The following is a 25,184-nucleotide window of genomic DNA, read 5'->3' as shown; positions in this document are numbered from 1 at the left end:
ACGCTGTAACCTGCCTAGTGGAAAATGTTTTGCAATTTTGCTCATTAATTTGTTAAATATTAATCAATTATAGACATATCTGTTCATTGGGTATACATTATGAAGCTGCTATGAGATAAACAACATTCCTACCACATTAAAACAAATATCAACTATATAGTATCAACAAACTACCAACGTAACCGTGTCTCATTGTGTATACGACACCCAGTTTTTGACTATGATGTTGACGTAGAGTACGAAGATAGTTTTGGCGTTTAATTTTCTTGTATTTTTCATTATAACCCACTATTTTCTAAATTCTAAAAACTAACAAAATAAAAATACACAAAACTTACATGCAATGAAGCGCGTAGAAGTTATTTACAACGTAACAGTTGAAACAACGTAACAGAGGGACACGAAAAGTCTCTACCGCTGTAACTCGAAATTAGCGCGGATCCTAGCGATGATTTTTTCGCCGAGACTTTAGTTCGCCTGCTTCTTGAATCACGTGACCTTCAACTTCAGAAATAGCTCTCGCGGCGTTTACCACCGATGGTCTATGAATAACTACGTAACGAATATACGAGACACGAAATGTTCTAAAAAAATAGTTTTTCGTCTGTAACTGACTAAATAAAATCGCCATTTTGTAGAACATTGTGTAAGGTAAATTTCAGTGATCTGTTGTAGTGAATGTAATTCGATTTTCGTCATTATAGTGGTACTTCTTGTGTCTGTTCACTAATAAAGATCGTACTAACAACGTAACAAAGTGAGACACGAAATGTTACGTTGTGATGCTGGACGTCGCGGACCGTTGTGTGGAAAACAAAAAATCGTGGGAAATTGTAATTAGCTTATATTTAACGTTGCTTTGTACTCTATTGTGATGATAAATAAATACAAAATAACTATTGCTGTAGTATATTTTTTAAACTCTGATATGTCAGTGTATTTAAATGTCACACATATTTTAATAAAATGAGCTAGACACCACGATATATTTTTTTTAAAAATCGTTTTTTTTTGCAATTTTTTTTTTCCAACATGTAATAGTATTAACCCATATTATTGTTCTATCATATGATAAAATCATTTTTTAAATAACTATTACCAATTTAGAGTAAACAGCAAACTAACTATCACCAATACTAAAATACCCACTGGCCCCTTAATTTATGGAAACACCCATATGGCATATAATAGGCACAACTCAGCGATATAAGATTATGCATCATGTCATAGGATGGCGTACATCAACTTTTTACGATCGTATGTTAACGTACATGCATGTTTAAAAAATGTTAATTTCATTAAAATGATAACAATGATCACCTATAATTCGTCAAAGTGACGAATTAAATTCTAGTTATCAAATTCTATTAATTATGAATAATATGATTTAATAGTGTGATTGGAATCATATTGGAACTAGGTGGTCCTGCTAGGCAGTTTAAATTTAAACATTCTGTGTAATTACTTGGGAAGGTCTAGACATTAAGTGAACTCTCTATATAACGAGGGGGAGTGTCTGGAAATATGTCTTGAATGTCACCAAAATAGTAGAACACCTATTAGGGGGAGACTTTCAGGACCCAACAAATTATCTCCTGTATATTGTCCTCATAGGACAATATATATTATATATATATATTTCTCCTCCTTCTTTTCACAGTAAGGTGTTCCCTTAATACACTGAATTGGGTGTCAAAGGGCTGGTTTTTACTATAATTAAACTTGTACAGACCTATTAACAAATGTAATTAAATTTCTAAATAAAGAAACACTATTATCTTTTTGTGATGTGATAAACTAGTAACTAGGCAAAAAAGTTTAGATGTGTAAAAACCTTTAAACAACATACGGTAGCTGTGATCTTGTCAATTACATAACTCCATAATATGTCTTTGGCAACTTTTAAATCTTCACTATAGAAACCATGTATTAACCTTTTTGCCTTTACAATTGTAAATAGTTTTATATCTCTTTTCTTTCTTTTTGTTTTTCGTTTATATTGTATTTTTGTTATAAATATGTTAATACTGAACCACTTTGGAAATCAGTACATTTGTATTGAAAGTGTATTTCAGTTTAAAGAAAGAACAAATAAATAAAATAAGCCCTGTCTACGTTATCAAACTTTAAGTATGTGACCAAAAAATGTGATGTGCACATATATAGACATGATAATGATGATCATATTTGGGCACATCACACTTTTTTTGTCAAATTATCATAGTGCAGACAGAGCTTTCGATTTCACTTTCTTGAAAACAAAACATTGCCAAGTAAAAAATTAGGATCAAGATTGTAGAACAGGTATCGCCAATAGAGGGGGTAATGATCAATATCAGGAACTTTCAACATGCAACGCTGGAATTTAACTCTACAATTTTTGACAATAGAGGGTGCTGTTCTGATATTTTAATATGTCTCACATGTACCGATATTCTTCTAAGATGTGACATAACAATAAATTATACATGGAAATTAAAAGATGTTCACTTTGTGAGTGCTATTCCCTTGAATATTATAAGAAAGCATGCTATAGTTTTAAGTGCAGAATTGAAAAGACTAAGAATAGCAATAACATGTAAATCAGTCCTAAATTCATAAGTACTAAAGATGTAGGCCCAAATGTTGGAATTGATTGTGTATTTTATGTGTACTACTGTATGATTTTTCACGCAGCTGCTCTAGCCCGCTACGTCACAAGAGATGAAAGCAAGCAGTAATATAGTATTAGAGACGTTTTTGCTAAAATGGAAACTCGACTATAATTTATAGGTCCCAGCTGCTGGACCCATAAAACGTCAACAAAAAATTATATTTATTCATGTATAAAAAAAGAAAATAATTGTTTAATTATAACTCAAAAACTATTGTCTGACAGACAATTTAAGTATTTTTGCTTTAAATTACATTTTTTTTCAGGTAAAATAACTAATATGTGACACTAAAATGACACATTCAAAAACAAATTTGAAATAAAAAATATTTATCAGAGGGACAATATATCTTTAAAACTGTTACGTCAATAAGCGAGCAGCGTTTTTTGTAAGAAATATATTATGTTCATCTTTTTAAATTTAGCATGCTGTAGGTTTTATATCTTAAAATGACAATATAAAGAAAGAATATGATCAATGAATATGGTATTAACATATTAAGGGGGAAAATCCCAATAGACCCACTAGGACGCAACGTAACGGCGTAAGCTCAACTCCAGCGAGTAGACCTGTGACAAAGTGACAGTTCTGAAAATCCATTGCTTGTGATTGGTCCAATCCTTTTAGTGTGCTTACAACTTTGGGTATGCATCTCGGTAGGAACCAAGAGAAAACCTAAAGTTACTAGTAAACTAAAGAAGAAAATACTTTCACTTACCCAAGATGTATGCTCTTTCATTTGGTGATCCTGAGTGTGACCTGCACATACGTTGCCTCTCCAAAAACAGTTTTGACAAAGTTGAAAGTTGGAACACCGTTGGCACTTGTATCGGAAGCCCATCATGGACTCGCGGTGGCAGTAGTTGCATTCAACGGGATGAAATACTTTGAAAAGACAAATATAAACATTTATAATTGGAGATTTCAAAAGCAATTAATAGTGAAATATAATAATAATCAGAGTACAAAAATAATAAATTAAAATGTTGCATAATGTTCAAAAAAGATTAATAATTGATTTACACTTTTAAATTGTGTTTATTATTAAATATAATATGTATTATTGTATAAAATTAACTGTAGTCTTGTAAACATACTCTGATCTTGTATACACAAACGGACATGTTAAAGTATTTGATGAAACATCAAAGACATAAATAATGCTAATATGGCAGTTGTTTGATTAAAGTATAAACAATTCTATCTAATAATGATATTTACATCGTAACCAAGAAATAAATCTTTCAAATTAAACAATCTGCAATAATAAATGTAAACATTCTCAAATGTAATTAACAGAAAACGTAACAGTATTTGAACTTGTCACTTAGGACAAGATAGGTTATCCACGCAAAATTATCGTTATTCATTTCATTTTTACATTTCTTGAAACGACTGCCTTTCTAGTTTATTATTAATAATAATACTATATGTATGTTACATGTTATCTTGGCTTATACCTTAAATTATAATAATTAATGCCATAGGAAAATTTCCTGTAAATCAAATTGTAAGTCAGGGGCGGTTGTGTCTGGGGTGCATTCTCCCTCTTTTTGACAGCTAAAATGAAATAATAATTTCGTGATATCTACTTTTGACAGACTATAGTATTATGTTAGCATTTCCCTGTTTGAAAAATCTTTCATTCGCCTTTGTCAGCACTGGAAATGGTATCATTTATTTTGTAGAGAATATGAGGTGAGTACCATGTTCATTCTGAACATAGGGGAATGGAGCTGTTAGGAGCTCATTGTACTTATAAAGCCTCAGCATTATGTGTTAGGGTGGCCAGTTCCTTTCCACACCACCTATCTTTTCAACCAGGTACTCATTTACAATATCTGAGTGAACTGGGAATTGAACCCGGTCTCTCTGTATGATAGTCAAGTGTCATAACCACTCGGCTACTTAACCCAAGAATATAAAGAGATATAAATGTTACCATTTTCTGCTGTTTCCATCTTGTGCATCAATGGTAACCACATAATACTCTGCGGTGCCTGCTCTCCCATGAACTTGTCAAGAAAATCATTTAAATTTATCTGATAAAAAAAAATATTGAATTAAATTTAAATTCAATATAAATTTGTGTGTGGTATAAACTGGTAAAATATATTTAACCATATTAAAATATAAAAATACTATTAATAGCAATAGATAGATTGAATCTTTTCATAAAATAAGACATTTAGACAACTCAACGTATTTTTCTCTTTGCTGTTCTTCTTCTTTCTATAATACATTGCATTAAAATATACAATTATTTTCTTGTTATATTAATTAAGAGGAGAATATTCATTAGCGACAAGTCATAACGGATATGCTAGCTAGAGAACTTGTTTTCTTAATTGTCAAAATAAAGAAATATCTATTTTTAGTACTTACTTGATTTAACAGAAAATATAAAGATTACATATATTATTTTTGTACTGTATGTTTGTTGGATTGATTTTGTATGCTTGTCTATATTATATTTATTTTAAGAATACACTTATGTATGAACATGGTGCCACTGTTGTAAAGGTTTAGAGGCATATTAATAGACACAAATAGTAATAGCATATGTCACATTGTTGCACTAGTAATGTATTCACCAAGGGTGCATGAGATACATTGTCAAATTAGTGTGGAATTACATTTTATGTCAGGTTTACATTCACAGACACAGTTCTCTTGATGTATCATACTCTCAGATAAAAGCAATGCATGTTTCATATTGTAAGGAACGTTTCATAAATGTGTTTAGGTAAAAGGTATTTTATTTTTAGCATGGATATTCAAAATACAGTTAATACTGCAATCAAGGTAATTAAATTCTCAATAACAGCATTAACCAAGAAAGACAATTAAACTAAATTTGTCAACAAAAAATCTCATTCTTTATACAACACAATTTGTTATTTAAACAAACTGTCCAACTGCTTATATGCATGGCCATTGTCGTTTTTTGTTTTTATCGAAATTCCACAAATGATGGGCTATGCTCGAAACATGTCGTGTTAATAAATTTATATTGAGGCAGTTTAACTCGAATTTTGAATATATTTTATATTTGTCAAAATTTCAGTTTAAAATAAATGGATGTGTGGACATTTCTTGAATTTATATATAGTTCATGTGTAATAATGAATATAAACACAAGGAAAAAGAAACCAATCCTATATAGAAAAAAAAACTCAACACACTGCATTGCAGGTGTAGTGGGACGGGAGTGGTATGGGATGTAGCATCAAAAGTATCTGATTGGCCGATGTGATTCAGCCAAATTTGATGGTCCCTTTCGTGACAATGAATGGTTTTTTTATTCTAGGGTGTGTGAATAACACAGTAACTAAAATGTAAAGAAGTTTAAAACAATTATTTATATTAAACAAAACTTACAGGTCCATTACATATTGCCTTTGATATGCTGTCATTGTAGCCAAATGATGGTCCCTCAAAGATAGCTGTTGGTATAGCTAATAGATACCTAATATAGTCATCAAACTTGGAGTGAACTAACATCCCAGATGGGTCAGAGATCTGCTTAAAAATATCTGAAAATAATATAAAAACAATAGAAGACAATGGTATTAAAGATATATTACTTTACTGAACAAATAATTGTTACAATGTTTTTGTTTTATAGTAAAAGTGAATAACTTTTAATTCAAACTGCAAAATGGCATGTATTATTCAAATGTTGATTTTATTCATATTTATTTTTCATATTTTGGGGAGCAATTTACAGTGTTGCATTAGTTAGAATGCAACACTAGTTTAGTTCCACTAAAAGGAAATATACACTTCCTATAAAAATAACTAGTTTGATAAATACAGCTTTTTTTGCATTGGAACATTGTTTAATTTTGTTTGACTTCCAACACAAAGGAGTTGATATCTTTAAACCATCATTACTTACACCTGAGTTTGTCTGCAAGCTTGCCAGCGGCCACCGTGCTGAGTAACACTTTCACTGCAAAAACTGGAATCTTTCCAGAACCATCTCTGTGAGAAAACAAAAATGAAAGTCAAATAATTTACTTGTATTGCTTTTAATAAGATTTTGCCATTTGTGACGAACTCAGAACTAGTTTTGTAGTCATGTTAATAGATTATGCAATACAGAAATATTTAAAAGTATAAGGTACTGTAGTATAATTATTATCTTCAAGCTTAGTTGGAAGCTGAGAAAATGCGGATTAGGCCTTCTACGGACAAATGGCAGCAAGTCCTCACTTGGTTCCACTGTTTATTCACTAATGCAACACTCTATATTTTCATGGAAGCAGCCATGAGATGATCTGGGTCTTTGTGGTTAAATAAAGTTAAGCTGAACTGACTCTCACTCTGCATTTGAGAAAGAGCTTTAACTCAATTGTTTGTTTGTAGGCAGTCTGAACCTAAAGGGTATACCAATATGTGTAATATTCTATCCTATTACGATGTGTGCTGGTTTCTATTGAATAATTTTACCCTTGCTGTAACATGTTAACTGCCAGTGACGAATATACTCGTTCATTCGCATGAGCCAGACTCAACTTTATCTTGTAATGTAACTCTGCAAAAATGCTGTTAACATGACCCAATAGGAATAGTGTAAACATTGATAGTGCTGTGTTTGGGGATAGTAGGAACTGTATTTTTGCTGTGGAAACGAAGTGTCATGGCTCTCTCTTTCTATTTCCTTCGCGTAAGAGACAGAACCAGAAGAAATGTTGTAACTCTGGCAGTGAACATGTTAAAACAATCACTCTTTTGTTTTGTTACTATATTGACTAACTTATCATAGGCAGCCATTAAAAAGCTAGTTAACATTCTGATAGAGCTATCAACGTCGATCGAATGTGTTGTTGGTAGTCTTTTGTTTAATTGATAGTAGATACTGGAAATCACATTCTCCAAACTGCTACGACTTAAGTCTTCAGAGATAGACATCTTGTTTAAACCATTCTCCCTAAATGATTCTATAATATTCCAAAGGTCAACTACATTTACTGAAAACAAGAAAAGAAAAACATGTAACTTTTATTAATGTACACTAAAACCCTTCTTCAGGACACTTCTATTCAGGGAACACCATATTCAGGGGACATTTTGTTGTGTAGGTAATATATTTTGAATATTTTTAATATGGTTTTACTGTACTGTACAGTTATGTATGTCCAAGTATGGATTTATTTCAAGAACCTCTTTGATTTTGTTTTAATAAGGAAGGTATCCGTTATTCCCAAATCAACTCAAGTTTATACGGTTACATTGTACATTCAGTTTACTTACAATTGCACTGTTTCTGAATAAACCTCAATTTGCATGCCGTCCGGTATGTGGCAAACTTTATGGCATCAAAATCTTGATTTCCTTTAAAACAAAATAAAAAAGAATGTTTATTTCATTATAAAAAAACACATTTAATGCTACAAAGTCTTCAAATGGAAACTGTAAAAAATAAAACCTACATAAAAGGTTAGAACATTTTTTTAATTACCAGAAAAACTCTTCCAGATGGTATTAGTCTAGACACATGGTAAGTCAACTTTACTTTACTTTATTGATGAATATGTTCCATAATAACGTTTTATAATGTTTTCACCAAACCATGAAAGCCCAGTGGTCCAATGATAGGATGTCTGCACATTAAACTGAAGACTTCAGGTTCGATTTTTTCTCATTTATATTACAGATTTTCTTATCTTATTATTTATAAATCAATTCCAAGTATATCACTTGGTGGTTTATAAATTGAATGTATAAATATTATGAAATATTTGCACACTAGACAAGCCAACTGACCAACGAATCACTAATTCAAAGAAAAGTTACAATCAATATTTGGAATGCAATTGCAGCCATTAAAGCCTCATTACAGAATAGACAGAAGACTCATTACCAGACATCACAATGTATGGAAATCCTTCAACTTTAATGAAAACTCAAATTATCTATCTTTACAGAATATAAACAGCTTTGAAATAAAGACTAATTTAAATTCTATAATTACATATACAAAATACAATTGACCAAATTTATTGATGCTAACAAGAAGAAATAAATTGAAAGCAAGAAAATCAACAAACGACAAATAATATCAGTAAAATTTGGTTCTTAAATGTGTAGTCATGTTTATTTTCATAATGGAAAAAAATACTGTAATGGACCTCTGTCTACACTATCAAACGTTATGTGACAAAAAAGTGTTATGTACCCAAATATGGTAGTGATATGGTTAAATATGGTAGTGATATGACATCATCATGTCCATACATGGCTAAAAATAATAGCGAGTATTCAGTATTCCAGAAATTCCAGGTGTGCTACGAACTCGTCAACATATTTAGGTGTGCTGTTTGTATCTTATAGTGTAGAAGAAGAAAATTACCAAATCTAAAGTTGGCTGTAAATGGCACACCTCAAGGCTATTTTACGTGTGCGAAGACGTGTTGTCGCATATTATACAGTACACCTCAAAGAACAAGGCCTGCCAGTACAATGTTATCAATTGTAATTTCAGTTCTAATTTCTACAGTTTATAAACTTTAAATACAAATTTATAGGCAAATTTCTAATTATGTATTAAAAATATCGTGTATACTATTACTATATTAAAAAATAAACCTGCAGTAAATTTTAAGAATGCTAATGTAGAACACGAAGAAAAACGTCAATCTGCCTTGAGGATAGAAGCCGATAAATATTTATGATAAATCAATAAAAATAGACAATGATGGAAGAAAGTAGCGAGTAACTACTGCAACTCAATTTAACGATGTACTCTGATATACTGTAATAATAAAGAACAAAGAACGGTATACTATGGATTGTGAGATAATAAATAAATTCCTGTCATTTGAAAGTTATTAAATTAAAGAAATGGTCTTCTGTAGCACGACAGACAGATGGACAAAAGCTGTCAAACTGAATGGATACCAAGAAACGGTGTAAAGACACCAATAAAGATGGCACCAATAACAAATACTTATAGTAAGATGGCACGATGAATGTTCCCACCCAGTTCAAGGTCGAAGCCACAAGTACGGTTGGTAAGGTTTCAACCACTTTTTCTCAGGACTTTGATACCCAGTGCCTTGAACAGAGATTGTTCCATTATCTTGCGAAAACCATACCATTTATTTTATGTGGCTACATCACTGCAATTGGATTAGAACAGCACAAAATAGACAGTTTATTGAGTCAACTTGGAGAGGTCTGCCCTCCATTGGGTTGAAATGGCTCTAGCAATGATGATTTTCAATTCAATTCAATTCAAGGAACATTTATTCACGTCCAAAAGACAAAAGTAACAAAAACAAAATGGCAAGTGATAAAACAAGAAAATGGACGAAGGCAAATCCCAAAAAGATTACAATCTTGTGACGGGATTGCCTTTACAAAATATTTAAATAAGAGAAGGAAAAAAAAAAAAAATATATATAAATAAAGAAAATAAATTAATTAGACAATAAAGAAATACAAAATATATATAAAACCAGTAGATAAAAGTTGGAATAAAAAATAAAAAAAGAACAGAAAAAAGTACAGCTGCATGGCATATAGCGAATATGATGACAATTGAATAATAAAGATAGCAAGTCACGGAACATGGAAAAAACGACCATATCAATCATATCGATCAGTAATGAGACAAAAGGTAATTTTTTATGTTATTATTAAATGAATAGCGGTTGGCAGCACAGGAAATTGAGGGGGGTAAATTGTTAAACAATAGAGGTCCAGAATATCTAATGCTATGTTGAAAATAATTGGTGTTATGGTTAGGGATATATATGTTATTTCTTGTTCTAGTATAATATTTATGAACGGTATTATTAGGAGCGAAAAGGTCGTTTAGATGGCAAGGGAGAAGTGAGTGAGTGGCCAAAAAAACAAAGACACCTTGCTGGGATAGGTTAATGTCCGAAAGTTTGAGAAGATTGAGTTTGGAGAATAAGTGGGAGGAATGTGACAGTGGATGAGCGCCAGATATAGTCCTGATAGCTTTTTTTTGTAGGATAGAGAGTTTAATGATGTTTGAAGGGTAAGTGTTGGCCCAGACAATGTTACCATAGCTCAAATAAGGAAGGATGAGTGTGCAATAAAGGGTCCTGAGAATATTAGTTGGGAGGAAGGAAGAAAGCCTAGAAATGATCCCAAGGTTCTTAGACACTTTGTTCTCAATTTCTTGGATATGGGGTTTCCATGAGAGAGAGTTGTCGATGATAATGCCAAGAAATTTATTATACTTAACAGAGGGGATTTCTTGATTATCAATAACGACTTTAAATGGGGACACATCAATACCTCTAGTCAACTGCGGGGTTCCGAATAGGATGTAACTACATTTATTATGATTGAGGGAGAGTTTGTTGGCAATAAAGTACTGGGACAAGGGGATAACGTTGGTATTAAAGGTGTCAAAAAGAGTTTGGATATTTTTGTTGGCATGAAAAACTGTAGTGTCATCAGCATATAGAAAAAAAATTTAGCAGGTTTGAGGTTCGGTGGATATCATTAATGTAAAAGGTGAACAGAAGCGGGCCAAGTAAGGAGCCCTGGGGAACGCCACAGGTGATAGGGCAAAAATTAGAAATAGAGTTAAAATATTTAGTACATTGGGAGCGGTTAGTGAGATAGCTTTTGAAAACGTTTAAGGCGGGTCCTCGGATTCCATAGTGAGACAATTTAAAAAGAAGAATATTATGATCAATGGTGTCGAAAGCCTTGGAAAGGTCGATGAAAAGTCCGATTCCAAATTGATTGATGATAATGATGTGTAATGATAAAGATGGATTAAGTACAGTATGATAAAGTGATAATAATTGAATAGGACAGATGATATTTTGATATTTAAATATAAATTTTAAAGAAACTTTTCACCAAGCAAGAATGGAAATGTTTTAAACGACTCAATGAAAAACTTGCAAAGGCAGATACGATAAACATTCCTTTCAACAATAGTAAAACGTTTGGTGTAAATAAATCCTAAATTTATCATATAAATAGAACAAAGAGAATAAAGATGATTGTTATAATATCAAAGAAATATTATATCTATTTTTATGAAAGTAATTATGAAATTCTAATCCAAATCAACAAACTCAATGACTATATGACCATGAATTATGTAAAATATGTAATGCGTCCTTTGCATTTCATCAATTTTCCATTTATTTAATTAATATTCCAAGCAATCTAGTATACTTACTCATCTCAGTTAGAATATGCTTAGGTCCACTGCTTTTCCGGCTATTCATGGTATCCGAGGAGTATGAACTGCTACCTTCCGTGCTATTATTCCGATGGATTGATCCTATGGGAAAATGAAACGTGACAATTATAGTTGGAGCACGACATCGCAAAGTTGTCTGCATGTTGTAGAGGTATACTGATGTTGTTACACTGTATAAGGTATGCTACAGAATGTTTCTATTAACAGCTCTATGGTAAATGCCAAATGATACAATCTAACATAAGATCCTCAGTCATAATTCAATGTTAATCTAACCATTGGACAGAAATACTTTTGGGTCCATGAAAAAATGTTAGAAGCTCAAGTAGTACACTTCAAAAAATACTGTTCGAATACCTTAAATTCTACAACTGTCAAAATAATATAAAAATATATAATTTACAAAACACTTAACTGATAAATTTTAGGCCTACTGTACCTTGATACATATTAAAAGTCATTTGGTAAAAATGCTGAGACATGGAGCTATATAAATCTAAAGATTAAAACTGTACAAATGCAAGGCGTCAAATGCAATGTCAGTCAAATGATGAGATTTTAATAAGAGATTCCCTTGTTTCTTGTACACAATACTCTTAGATATTTATAAGCGGAGGATCTGACTATTTCCTTTTTATTAATGACTGATTATTACATTGATTATAATGCATCCTTTCTCTTTAGGATGTAGTTTCGTTACTATGGAGATGAATAATTACTTGCATGATGTCGACTAATCAAGTGTTTTGTCATTGAAATTGTTGGTGTTTACTTGTATTTTGAGAAAAATGTCTCAAGACAATTTGCTGTTTTTATATCAATTTTCTAAACAGAAAAAAAAAAAGATATTGTAAAATGTAGTATTTATCGCTCACTGGTAATGTTAAATCCTTTGCTCAAATATGGTAGTGATATATGCCCAAATATGGTAGTGATATGACATCATCATGTCCATATGGGCACATCACATTTTTTTGTCACATAAAGTTTGATAGTGTAGACAGAGCTTTAGGCTTTGAGAGCAAGTCACTTCAGTCACAATACCTAAATACATTGCCAGCATACACTAAATTAGAAACTATTACCAGCTTTTGTTATGCAACTTTGTGAAAAGTACAATACTTGAATTACATTATAACAATGTATTTTACCAAAGACTTGTGTCCAAATTTAACCTAAATTTGGAGGTGGGATTATACTCATGCATGGGATTATACCAGGGAAGAGTTGTAATTAACACCTTACAAAAGTTTTACAAATGGACTGTTTTGGACATACATTAGAACCGACAACATCTATAAAGCGTGGTTCCCACTAGCGACACAACGCAAGGACGTAACGCAACGCAAGTGAATTGACCAATCACAAACGATGGCTTATTCGCTTGTGATTTCTAACTGTCTATAACTTCGCTTGTCATTGGTTAAAACGCTTGCGTTGCGTTTACCTCCTTGCGTTACGTTCTAGTGGGAACCAAGCTTCAGTATCTCACTATACATTCTCAGTCTCGATCACAATAGAATGGAGGTGATCATTTATGGCGCAATAAACTTGGTCAAACACATTTCTATTTTTATAATTTATGTAATAACATTATAAATTCAAGTAGATTGACATTCTTGTTACAATATTCTTTAAACTATAAATATAACGATTACTGCATGCAGCTGTGTTTCATAGCAGATTTCATATTATTAATTTTTTTGAGTAATAATCATATGAATACGACAGTATAGTATACTTTCATTAAATGTTTATTCATGCGTGAAATTTATGTGAAAATAATACAAACATAGTGGTGATGATGAAGACTTAGGTCATGTCTTAGTCATAAGATTAACATTAAATGAATGAATATAATTTTTTAGGCAATTTTGTTTGATTTATCAGTCAAAATACACTCATTCTACACTGTGGCTTCTCAACTTATGATTAGCATAGCAAATGCATGCCTTCACTTTCAGTTCAAATACAATCATTATTCATCCAAATCATCAATAAACAACACATATGAAAGGGACATGGAAATTCGGGGACACATTTGGACACAACACCGTGTCCCTTTAATAGGGGTGCCTCTTGAATTGGGGTTGGCTGAAATGAGATTAGTTACCAGCACAGTAGCAACAGTCACTAACATTGAATTGCCCAATATGCCATAGAATATACAGCATTCAAGAATTTACTATATTCTAAATGTTTTCGGCCAAAAACTGTAAACCTAACTTCAATGGATGTCGTCAACATTTTATTAATTCACATGAAATCGTTGTTCTGATTTTGAATCATGGGACAATTGCTACACGGTTATCTGCTTACTATTACTGCTTGTATGTGTATATTGGCCTTAAAGCTGGCAAGCCAATAACAGTCAGCCATCTCCACCTATTGATACTATGATATTGAACTGCGGTATAATCCATTCACAGGGTAGAGACAATCTAAATGTATTGGACAGTATCATCCTATTGACTTCCCTATCTTCACTTACATTTAAGGCCAGGTTTTATCATTTGGAAACAAGACTTGACAAAAGTTATTGTGCTAGCTACCAGATGCAATTTAATTAATTTGAACTTTCAAAATAGGTGGGAGAGTTGAAAATGAACGGTCAAATTAAAGGAATCCTTAAGCTCGGTCTACACTATCAAACTTTATTTATTTATTTTATTTATTTATTTATTAAAACTAGTTTGACAAAAAAAGTGTGATGTGCTAGTGATATGCCCAAATAGGGTAGTGATATGACATCATCATGTCCATATATGGGCACATCACATTTTTTTGTCACATAAAGTTTGATAGTGCAGACAGAGTAAAGAAAAGTATGAAATCCTCGATTCAAACAAGTGTGCATATTCTTTGCCTGTGAACTGTTAAAATTAACCAGCAAAGACCTTGTATAAGAGCTCATCATGTGTCCACAACTCAACATGCGGCAAGTGCTTCACTTGAAAAGGAGATCTGATTGTGCACTATACAGGGGCTTAACGATAACGCATGGATAACGAATTAAGACGCATAAAAAGTATGCTTAAGATGTATCACAAGTGAAAATAATGTACGAAAAAGAGGCAATATTTAATAATTCAAGGATTTTACAATATTTTAAAGTATCTACTTGTAGTATTAGATCTTGGAATGAATGTCACATTCTGTATGTCTTCAACAATACAAAATATATATTATATTCTAAAAAAAAAATGGTTTATTTACAAAATTGAAATATATATATTATCCATTCCTGTCAGTGACTTTCTGATTCAAAAGATAGCTTTCTCTAAACACAGTAATTTAACCTTCGCAATACTAGACAGGTTTTGGGTTTGATTTCCAGTATTCTATAAAATTAATTACTAAACAAAAAAAACCTTCTTAAAAACTGAGATTATAGACAGTGACACAATACATAATCACTGACTGTCCCTTATGTATTACATAATAAATAAGATAGAATTTTAGAGTATCATTGAAAGAAAGAAAAAACATCTTAAAAAAAGGAAAATAAAAAAGATCAGTTGTATGCTTCTTAAGATTGTTTAAGGAATGTTTTTTAACTGGTAAAAAAAAAGAGAAAGTTTTGGGGTCTGGTATTGGAGAGTACAGTAATATTGCAAGAAAATCATACATTAACCCCTGTCTACACAACAAATGGTCAAAAACAAGATTAGCTATAATAAATACATAAAAAGAAGAAAACCTTTCAGTTGAACTATTTTGATTTTGAAATGTGAATGCAGTACTATTCTGTTGGAACTATAAACATCATGGAGGGAGGAGATGACAGTGAAAGGCGTTAAACGTACGTTAAAAGAAATTTACTTTACGAAAAATGTCTTGGCGACATGAAGGTGTTAAAACACTTTCTGAATACTCATGAGAAAACTATTAACACATAAAACAATTTGTAAATGAACAACTATACCATTGAAGATTAGCAGTAACAGAATGCTGATTAAAAACATAAATTCACTTCAGTTTCGCAAGCAAATTCATAAATACAGTACTTGACCAATTAATAAATAATAATTAACATAAACAGAATGAATTGCAATTTACATGTTTTGAACTATAAACGTCATGCTTCTTCCTAAATCGACTGTTTTGGTCAAGCAAAACAAATGTACAGTAGTACTGTGAAATACTGTAAATGATAGTCAGGATTTGAAAAAAAAAGACTAGATTGGCAACCCACTGCTATTCCAGATAGGGTACTATATTATTGTGCACAACAGATTAAGTTATACAGACATTACAATCCTTTCGTTTTCCCGGGGGCTTCCTAAAATTTCATCAAATCTCCCAAATATTAATAAAATCTCCAGACGCCGCTGGTTTTGCTAGAATGTGCAATGCAACTTTCCGTAGATTGTTTTTTTGATGAGCTTTAAACGTGTACAATCTGTTAAAAACTTGTCAAACTCATTTAAATGCGTCATGAATTCTTCTGAACTCCTGAAGAAGGAAAAATATGGGAATTTAAGTATATAAGTAATACATAGCAAACCTTTTTTCAGGGTTTAGAACCTTTTTCTTTCATTCAGTGGACTTTTTATATCCCTTTTTTCACTTTCACTAGGGAGTCACCATATAAGTTATTACATTGGAAAACTACTAAAAAGTCTGCCTGGCTTTTATAGCCTAATTTTGAAAAATGTTGTATTTGGCCATTTTAAGGAAAATTCATGTTTTTTTATTGCGATTTCTGTTAACAATATTTGACAACCAACCAGATATTATATTTAAAACTCATGCCTGTACCTGAGCTTTAAGTAAGTCAGCATAATATAATTATATTTTTTTTTATATAGACTAGGATAAAATAAATTAAAGTTAAGACCATTTTTGGATAAACTCTTTCATGCATGATAAATGACTTGTCTATGGTGACAAATGAGCATAATCTTCTTAATAGAAACATGATAAATTATGTACAAGTTGTCATGGTTACGACAACATTACATTAAACAATTTACGCCTTTTGTAATGAAGTTTGTTGAATGTTTACAGTAGTTAGTACAGTACTCATTCACATAATGCATTATCATTAGAAGTAATATTAAATTGGCTCAGAAAATAAAAATGTGCACACAAAAATAAATTATGTATTTTGCGTTATTGTACCTTTTTTTTCAAATAACTTCAAATGCAAAAATCTGCTTTAAAAAAAATGGAGACTATTTTTTCAAGAGTATCATCAAAATTATGATCATTTTCATTTCATTTATTTGACAATAAAAAAAACATGAAAAACATGAAGAAAAAAAGCGACCTACAGACTACAGTAAAACTCAATGAGTCAGTAATAAAAAAATATATAAATTTGGTAATTATGAAAAGGGGACTGGAGACTGGTAAACTGTGTGTATTGGAGAGTGCAAAGGGATCTGAAGGAGATACAGTATACAGTACGTATTCTGTGTACAAACAATACAAGAATGGCAATGCAGTCTTTTTTCAGCATAATTTAAATCTTATGACTAAAACTTGATTATAACATAATAGATCAATAATAATCCAAGATACATTCTACAGTACATTTGCTGTTCCTAATAATTGTACATGATAATCTATAGTGATGTTAATTTAGTATTATATTGCAAACATTATTGATGATGAGTATTGTTCTTTTTTTTAGAAAATGGGAGAACATTAGAGATTTATTGATCGGTGTATAAATACAATTACCATCAAATTTAAATCGACGCCAGCGTAACGAGGTGTATTATACACACAATTTCAATGTCTTGGGTATTTCATTCATTCATTCAATCTTTTATTTCGGAAACTCTGGTCCATAGAAAGTAAAAAATTACATACAGGTATAAATGAAAATAAAATAAACAAGACTATAATTACTACTACTCATCTCAGGATGACATTCCACCTGGAGAGCATCTTCGACTTAACTAAGACTTAATTAAAATGTATAATAATATAAAATTCCACTTTCTTTAGTTGAAAATTATCATTTAGTTGAGTTTCTCCTTTCTAAATTTGATTAATAATATACAATAGTTCAAATTATGACTTCAATTCATATCAACAATTTATGTACATTTTTTTTAAATAATAAGAGAATACAGTACAGGTTTTTAAACAAATATTTTATAGGAGATATATGGTGACATACACACAAATTTCCATAGTAAATTGAACATTATATCTCTCAATATTTTATATATTTTACTTTATCATTGATAAAGGAAAATTATTCATTTGTGAAAGATTGAAATTTTTTTTTTTTTACTTTCGAGCATTCCATTTTGATCCAACTTTTTGGTCATGGTTGGTTAAAATGGTTTACTTAAAAAGAAACATATTGATTTTGGAAAGTAATTTTTGAAAGTGGAAAGAAGGTATAATTCTTCTAGGATCTTTAATTTTATATTTTGATTTTGTTTTGGTACATATCCCTGATATCAAAACGGATAAGCAAAACTGAAGGTCTGTCTACACTATCAAACATTACAGGTATGCTACAAAAAAATGTGATCGTCAATATATGGATATGATGATTTCATATATCTACAATATTTAAGCATATCCCACTTTTTTTATCTAACTAGTTTGATAGTGTAGACAGAGCTTAAAGAAAGCAAAAACCTCAAATGCTGTAGCAGCACAAATGATGTTGATTGCAGGTCATACTAACGAATCCCACATGGTATCGTTAGTTTCCATAATTTAAAAATACATAGAATTATTGATCATTGTAAGTGAACGCATTCTGATAATTATAACTGAACGCATTCTGATCACCATCATTTCCCTATTGTATTATATAGTCAAAGGCATTCATGCACAAATGATCATTAGACCTAAAACATAATGATCTTTTTCTGTGTCTTGTCTTTGTGAATGTTGACTTTAAATTACGGTCGTCTCCAGGCCTGGTGATAACTATAATGTCTTGGAAACATCAATGGCAAAGGTTTGAATGAACCTCCTTTTTCCTGAAGTGTCATTTTCAAACATGATACTAGCAGCAAAAGTGATCTATAGATCTACAGATTGTTGCTCCATTTGAGTGCAACAAATGAACACTAACTGTAATGTGAACATTGACTTTAAATTATCATCTCCAGGCCTGAACTATACAGTCAGGGTGTCCTGGAAACATCAATGGAAAACATTTGAATAAACTTCCTTTTTCCAGAAGTGTCCTTTTCTAACATGATTATTGATACTAGCAGCAAAAGTGAACTATAGATTGTTGCTCCTGTGAAAAAAAAGAGCACTACTGTAATGTGAACATTGACTTTAAATTATCATCTCCAGGCCTGAACTATACAGTCAGGATGTCCTGGAAACATCAATGGAAAACATTTGAATAAACTTCCTTTTTCCAGAAGTGTCCTTTTCTAACATGATTATTGATACTAGCAGCAAAAGTGAACTATAGATTGTTGCTCCTGTGAAACAAAAGAGCACTACTGTAATGTGAACATTGACTTTAAATTATCATCTCCAGGCCTGAACTATACAGTCAGGATGTCCTGGAAACATCAATGGAAAACATTTGAATAAACTTCCTTTTTCCAGAAGTGTCCTTTTCTAACATGATTATTGATACTAGCAGCAAAAGTGAACTATAGATTGTTGCTCCTGTGAAACAAAAGAGCACTACTGTAATGTGAACATTGACTTTAAATTATCATCTCCAGGCCTGAACTATACAGTCAGGGTGTCCTGGAAACATCAATGGAAAACATTTGAATAAACTTCCTTTTTCCAGAAGTGTCCTTTTCAAACATGATTATTGATACTAGCAGCAAAAGTGAACTATAGATTGTTGCTCCTGTGAAACAAAAGAGCACTACTGTAATGTGAACATTGACTTTAAATTATCATCTCCAGGCCTGAACTATACAGTCAGGGTGTCCTGGAAACATCAATGGAAAACATTTGAATAAACTTCCTTTTTCCAGAAGTGTCCTTTTCTAACATGATTATTGATACTAGCAGCAAAAGTGAACTATAGATTGTTGCTCCTGTGAAACAAAAGAGCACTACTGTAATGTGAACATTGACTTTAAATTATCATCTCCAGGCCTGAACTATACAGTCAGGGTGTCCTGGAAACATCAATGGAAAACATTTGAATAAACTTCCTTTTTCCAGAAGTGTCCTTTTCAAACATGATTATTGATACTAGCAGCAAAAGTGAACTATAGATTGTTGCTCCTGTGAAACAAAAGAGCACTACTGTAATGTGAACATTGACTTTAAATTATCATCTCCAGGCCTGAACTATACAGTCAGGGTGTCCTGGAAACATCAATGGAAAACATTTGAATAAACTTCCTTTTTCCAGAAGTGTCCTTTTCTAACATGATTATTGATACTAGCAGCAAAAGTGAACTATAGATTGTTGCTCCTGTGAAACAAAAGAGCACTACTGTAATGTGAACATTGACTTTAAATTATCATCTCCAGGCCTGAACTATACAGTCAGGGTGTCCTGGAAACATCAATGGAAAACATTTGAATAAACTTCCTTTTTCCAGAAGTGTCCTTTTCAAACATGATTATTGATACTAGCAGCAAAAGTGAACTATAGATTGTTGCTCCTGTGAAACAAAAGAGCACTACTGTAATGTGAACATTGACTTTAAATTATCATCTCCAGGCCTGAACTATACAGTCATGGAGTCCTGGAAACATCAATGGAAAACATTTTAGGAATAAACTTTAATTTTTCCTGTGCTCTTTTCAAACTAGAGATTTAGCAGAAAAGTGAGCATAGATTTTGGTAAAAATTCTGACTTGGTATCTAGTTTGACAAAAAAAGTGTGATGCACCCAAATATGGAGTGAGTGGCCGAGCGGTTAAGACAGTGGAACCGTAATTACGTAGCCATGACATCGGTTCTGGTGGTAGAACGAGTCTTCTCGGATAAGGACTATAAACCGTAGGTCCAGTGTACACATCTAGCTCGTGTGCACTTTAAAGAACCTAGTACATCTTTCGAGACGAGTAGGGGGTTACCCCGGTGTATTAGTACATTACAGCCACTGATCACCAACTGGGCCCTCTGGGAGACCAGTCTTTGACTGAAGAGGTTACCCAGTATAAATATACATTCAATCAATACTGTATGCCTAAAGCGTGGTTCCCACTAGCGACGCAGCACAAGGACGTAACGCAACGCAAGTTAATTGACCAATCACAAGCGATGGCTTATTCGCTTGTGATTGCTAAACTATCTATAACTTCGCTTGTCATTGGTTAAAATGCTTGCGCTGCGTTTACGTCCTTGCGTTACGTTCTAGTGGGAACCAAGCTTAAACATGGTACTGATATGACATCATCATGTCCATATATGGGCACATAGCATTTTTTTTGTCACATAAAGTTCAAGCTATAGTTCCTAGTTGTTGGTTATTGTTTGTAGGAATTGACTATTTACCTTTCTAGTCTGCTTTCCTTTCCATTAATTTTTCCAGTTAAAAAAAATTTTCCATACTTTTTATTAGCATGGCCAATGAATATTTTCTTTTTGTTTTAAGAGAAATAATAATAATATTTAACCATTTTAAAAACTTCTCAATTACAATTGTTATTTGTGGTACCTTGTAAAGGACCAAATTCGGGTCTTGGTTGGGTCAGTATCTGAATACACGTATCACAAAACACGAAAAACGTAGATAGTATAAAACTAACTATATCAATGATGAAAACTATTAAATAAAATCCAATAATCAAGAAAAATGACAACCACTTCACCTTACTGGGGATGAGGTGAGAATAATAGTTTGTTACATTTTAACGCCTAGGAATAGAAATGTGATCAACTGAAAAATCATTTTAGTGTTTAAATTATGGATTATAATAGTGTGATCCTATTAAGGTCATACTAATAACTACGGTATAGGAAACCTACTGACTGTACATTACCAGCTTGCTGAAATATTATAAATCTCTATAGTCAAATTTTGTTATGTGGGTTTACAGTGATTTTAAAATTAACAATTAATTTTAGGTAGTTGGTTGTTCAAAGTTTCAGGAAAATGATGGTACAGTATATCCTTATGTTTATAGATTTAAAAAAATTAATGTGACTAATTGCATCCATGATATCAGTGTCAAAAATATGTTTTTCATTACAAACAGTACAGTAGCACTCAGTAGAAATAAAATAAATTAGTACAAAATACAGTTGTTTAAAATCAACAATTAGAGCATACATTAAGTATGACCTGAAGATGAACTCTCATAGATAATAAAACATCCAGTTATATAAACCACCCTAGGGACAATGACTCAACTATAAAAATAATTATCAATATAATAAAACAAATAAAAATAATTATAAACAACAATCATACTGCACCTTCATTTAATAGGAAACAGGAAGTGAAAAAGTAATATTAGATTTTAAGCAAAAAGATATACAGTACTGTACCGTACTTGATTTTAAATTAAAATGGCAATTATGCGCTGACTAATATTTGTCTTTGGGGTACAGTACACAGTTATTCATATAGTCTGTAGTTTAAGAAAATAATGACAATCTAATGATATGATACAGTTTTTATCTTTACTAGAATGGCGCTTAGATTTTTGTTTTAGTACACTACTAACTATACATTTTTGTTACCTTCCATAACAATTTTCCATTTAAAATAAATTCTTTCTTAAAGTAATTTATAATTATAGTTTGAAGATGTTCTATTTGGGTGGATTCAAATGATCATGAACCCAAATCTCAATAAACAATACTATGGAACTACTGTAATAGCAACAAAAATATGTACAATTTGCCTATAATATATAATATCTACAGTATCTATAAAGAATGATTACAGTTTTACAGTACAGTACTTGTTTGTTGTTTGTTGAATACAAATGATCACTACTACATGCATCATCCATAGATGGTTTATCAAAATGATCGGAATTGTACTGGGAAAGTTCCACATTTGAGAATTAGCTGCCATCTTGGCTCCAATATGGCGACCAAAATGTTGTCTAAATTCCCACACATTCGCTACATTTTGTTTGTTGCACACATCCATTGTACTGTATATGTACAGTCAGATATTATATACAAGATAGATGTAATGTGTACACAATTATTTGATTGCATTGTTTGGATATACAAAAAGGGAAACATCATATTATGATGCTATTGTTTTGTTTATGAATGTAATTAGTAATGCAATTACTGGAAACAACAAGTACCATCAACCTTGGCTATCCATCAATTAAGAACACCCGACACTCGTTAGAAATTAGAATACTGTAATTATGAATTTTGATGATATTCAACCAAAATGTATAGCTGTATAGATTTGTTTTAAAAAACCTGTAGAATTAACCAATACAAACAAATATTCTCTATTGTATGGATGATGAAGTATGACATTTTGGAGAGATTTAGTATGAGCATACTATTACTAGGCCATATATGGTCATCACATTAACATGTCTGTACTTATATAATACAATTACTTCTCCTAATGTACTGCACTATTTCGCTATTGTTTGAATTACAAATAATACATTTTTCTACATTTCAAAAATATACTGATGACTCAACAACAGCACAGCAACACACAATGGACAAACCAACCTAGATTTAAATCAAAGCCAAGCTAATGTTGCCAATTCATTCTGTATAAATCATTTATTTTATTGCTCTAAATTTATGTGAGCATACCGACAGTACTAGTATGTTTAGAATAGACAATACATGTCCTTAGATGAAAATAATATAATTTCAGGACATTAGATATAACATTGACAATAATAGAAATAATCTAAAAAATACATCAGTTGAAAATATCATATTATATTACCTTACCATTGTTTTCGGGGTCGATTTCATATATACATTCGAAATCTGCTATCATTTTCATATATTAAATCCGAGTAAACTGTATATTCCAATTATTGTGTATTGTTTAGGCCTCTTTGATGGTACTACCACACTCCTACTTCTACGACTCCTCCTCCTTCTCCTCACAGCCTCATCATCGTTGTCTTGCTTGATATCAATTGGCATAAACCTACTGTAGCGTGCATTTTAATAATTTGCTCATTTGTGAAACGACTGAATGAGCTGACTCGTTGGGACTAAACAGTACAGAATGTTAAATCAATAGCTTCTCTGTATCTCAACTGTTATAATGGGTTTCTTCTACTGGTAGACGGATCATTTCAATACTACGCCATCCACAATCAACACACACAATCCGTTAAATTAGCATGACTACCATCGCATAATGCATTTTAACTAAATTACCTAACACTTACTACTTTATTCAAAGAATAAATAATAAGCTGTTGGATAGATAAAGGGTACTCTGTACAATTAAATTCTCAGACCGGCATTGGAATAACGTTGCTCAAGAGTTGATTCAGCATTAAAGAAGAAAGTAACAAAAGAAGGTTATTACGCAAATTTTATGATGAAAATTCAAATAAGCGTGTGTATTGAATTCAAAAACGTTATTATATAAATTGAAATATAGTAATAAAATAGCATAGTTAATAATTGAGAAATACAGGTCAACAGTGTTTCCTTCTCATGTAGAAGGTACAAACTAATAATCATCAAAAACATGAAGTTACAAAACGGTAAAAACGGTACAAAATGGCGCTATTAAATACAGCAACCTACTTAAGATTGGTAAAAAAAATCAATATTAAAAATGTTAAATCCCTCCTTATATAGTTCTGGTGATGGAAAAAGTCTTCTTGGAGGCCTAGAACACATGACCCATTTAAACTTAAAAAGCATCCCTGATAAGAAAGGGATTTCCCCAATCTTCCATTGAGTCCCTCATTCTGATGGCATGCTGATTCCTAATAATACGCTTATAATATGATCATAAACGATGTTGGTTAATTTGTGGACACACAATCACAAAAAACGAAAATTGTAAAACATTAAAAATGTTTGAAATACTGTATTTTACGATGGATTTTTTTTTTTTTTTTAAGCAATTTAAGGTTTAAAAACCTATAAATGTCTAGTGTAAATTGGGAAAATGGAATAAAAATTTCTCCCTATTCTATATAATTGAAAATTCTTCTTTTATTTCTGAAACTAATAAACCCTTCTAACTATTGGTAGAGGGTCATTAACCTCACTTAATGTATACTTATTACATATTATTATTATATTATTTTTAAAAAATAGGAAGAAAATTAAAGATACTATTACTAGTGAGAATTTGATACAGTACAAATCTCACTTACTTGTTCATCAGCTATATATTCATTGATTATTCAACTGTTAAAACTCACTTTTGAATAATGTATTAAATATGAGCCGCAAAGTGGTTTCTTAAGCTCTGTCTACACTATCAAACTAG

General features: G+C 31.5%; 1 protein-coding gene across 4 annotated transcripts in view; it reads right to left on the bottom strand.

Moving 5' to 3' along the window:
- Positions 1-25,184, bottom strand: part of LOC140063103 (dystrobrevin beta-like) — a 55,761-nt gene that overhangs the window by 20,948 nt on the left and 9,629 nt on the right. For 3 of the 4 annotated variants that reach the window (XM_072109541.1, XM_072109538.1, XM_072109540.1), the window contains exons 2-8: positions 11,836-11,940; positions 7,914-7,994; positions 7,417-7,630; positions 6,556-6,641; positions 6,036-6,190; positions 4,597-4,696; positions 3,373-3,539 (exon numbers count right to left, since the gene is read on the bottom strand). In XM_072109541.1, the coding sequence (XP_071965642.1) occupies positions 3,373-3,539; positions 4,597-4,696; positions 6,036-6,190; positions 6,556-6,641; positions 7,417-7,630; positions 7,914-7,994; positions 11,836-11,940 (908 nt within the window). Of the gene's footprint in view, positions 1-3,372; positions 3,540-4,596; positions 4,697-6,035; positions 6,191-6,555; positions 6,642-7,416; positions 7,631-7,913; positions 7,995-11,835; positions 11,941-12,298; positions 12,678-25,184 lie in introns of those variants that run through there. The other variant, XM_072109539.1, reaches the window with a different exon arrangement.

The sequence above is a fragment of the Antedon mediterranea genome, chromosome 11 (genome assembly GCF_964355755.1).
Source record: "Antedon mediterranea chromosome 11, ecAntMedi1.1, whole genome shotgun sequence".
In the NCBI taxonomy this organism is placed as follows: domain Eukaryota; kingdom Metazoa; phylum Echinodermata; class Crinoidea; order Comatulida; family Antedonidae; genus Antedon; species Antedon mediterranea.
The sequence above is the reverse complement of the archived record's forward strand: the minus strand, read 5'-3'. Positions and strand labels throughout refer to the sequence as shown.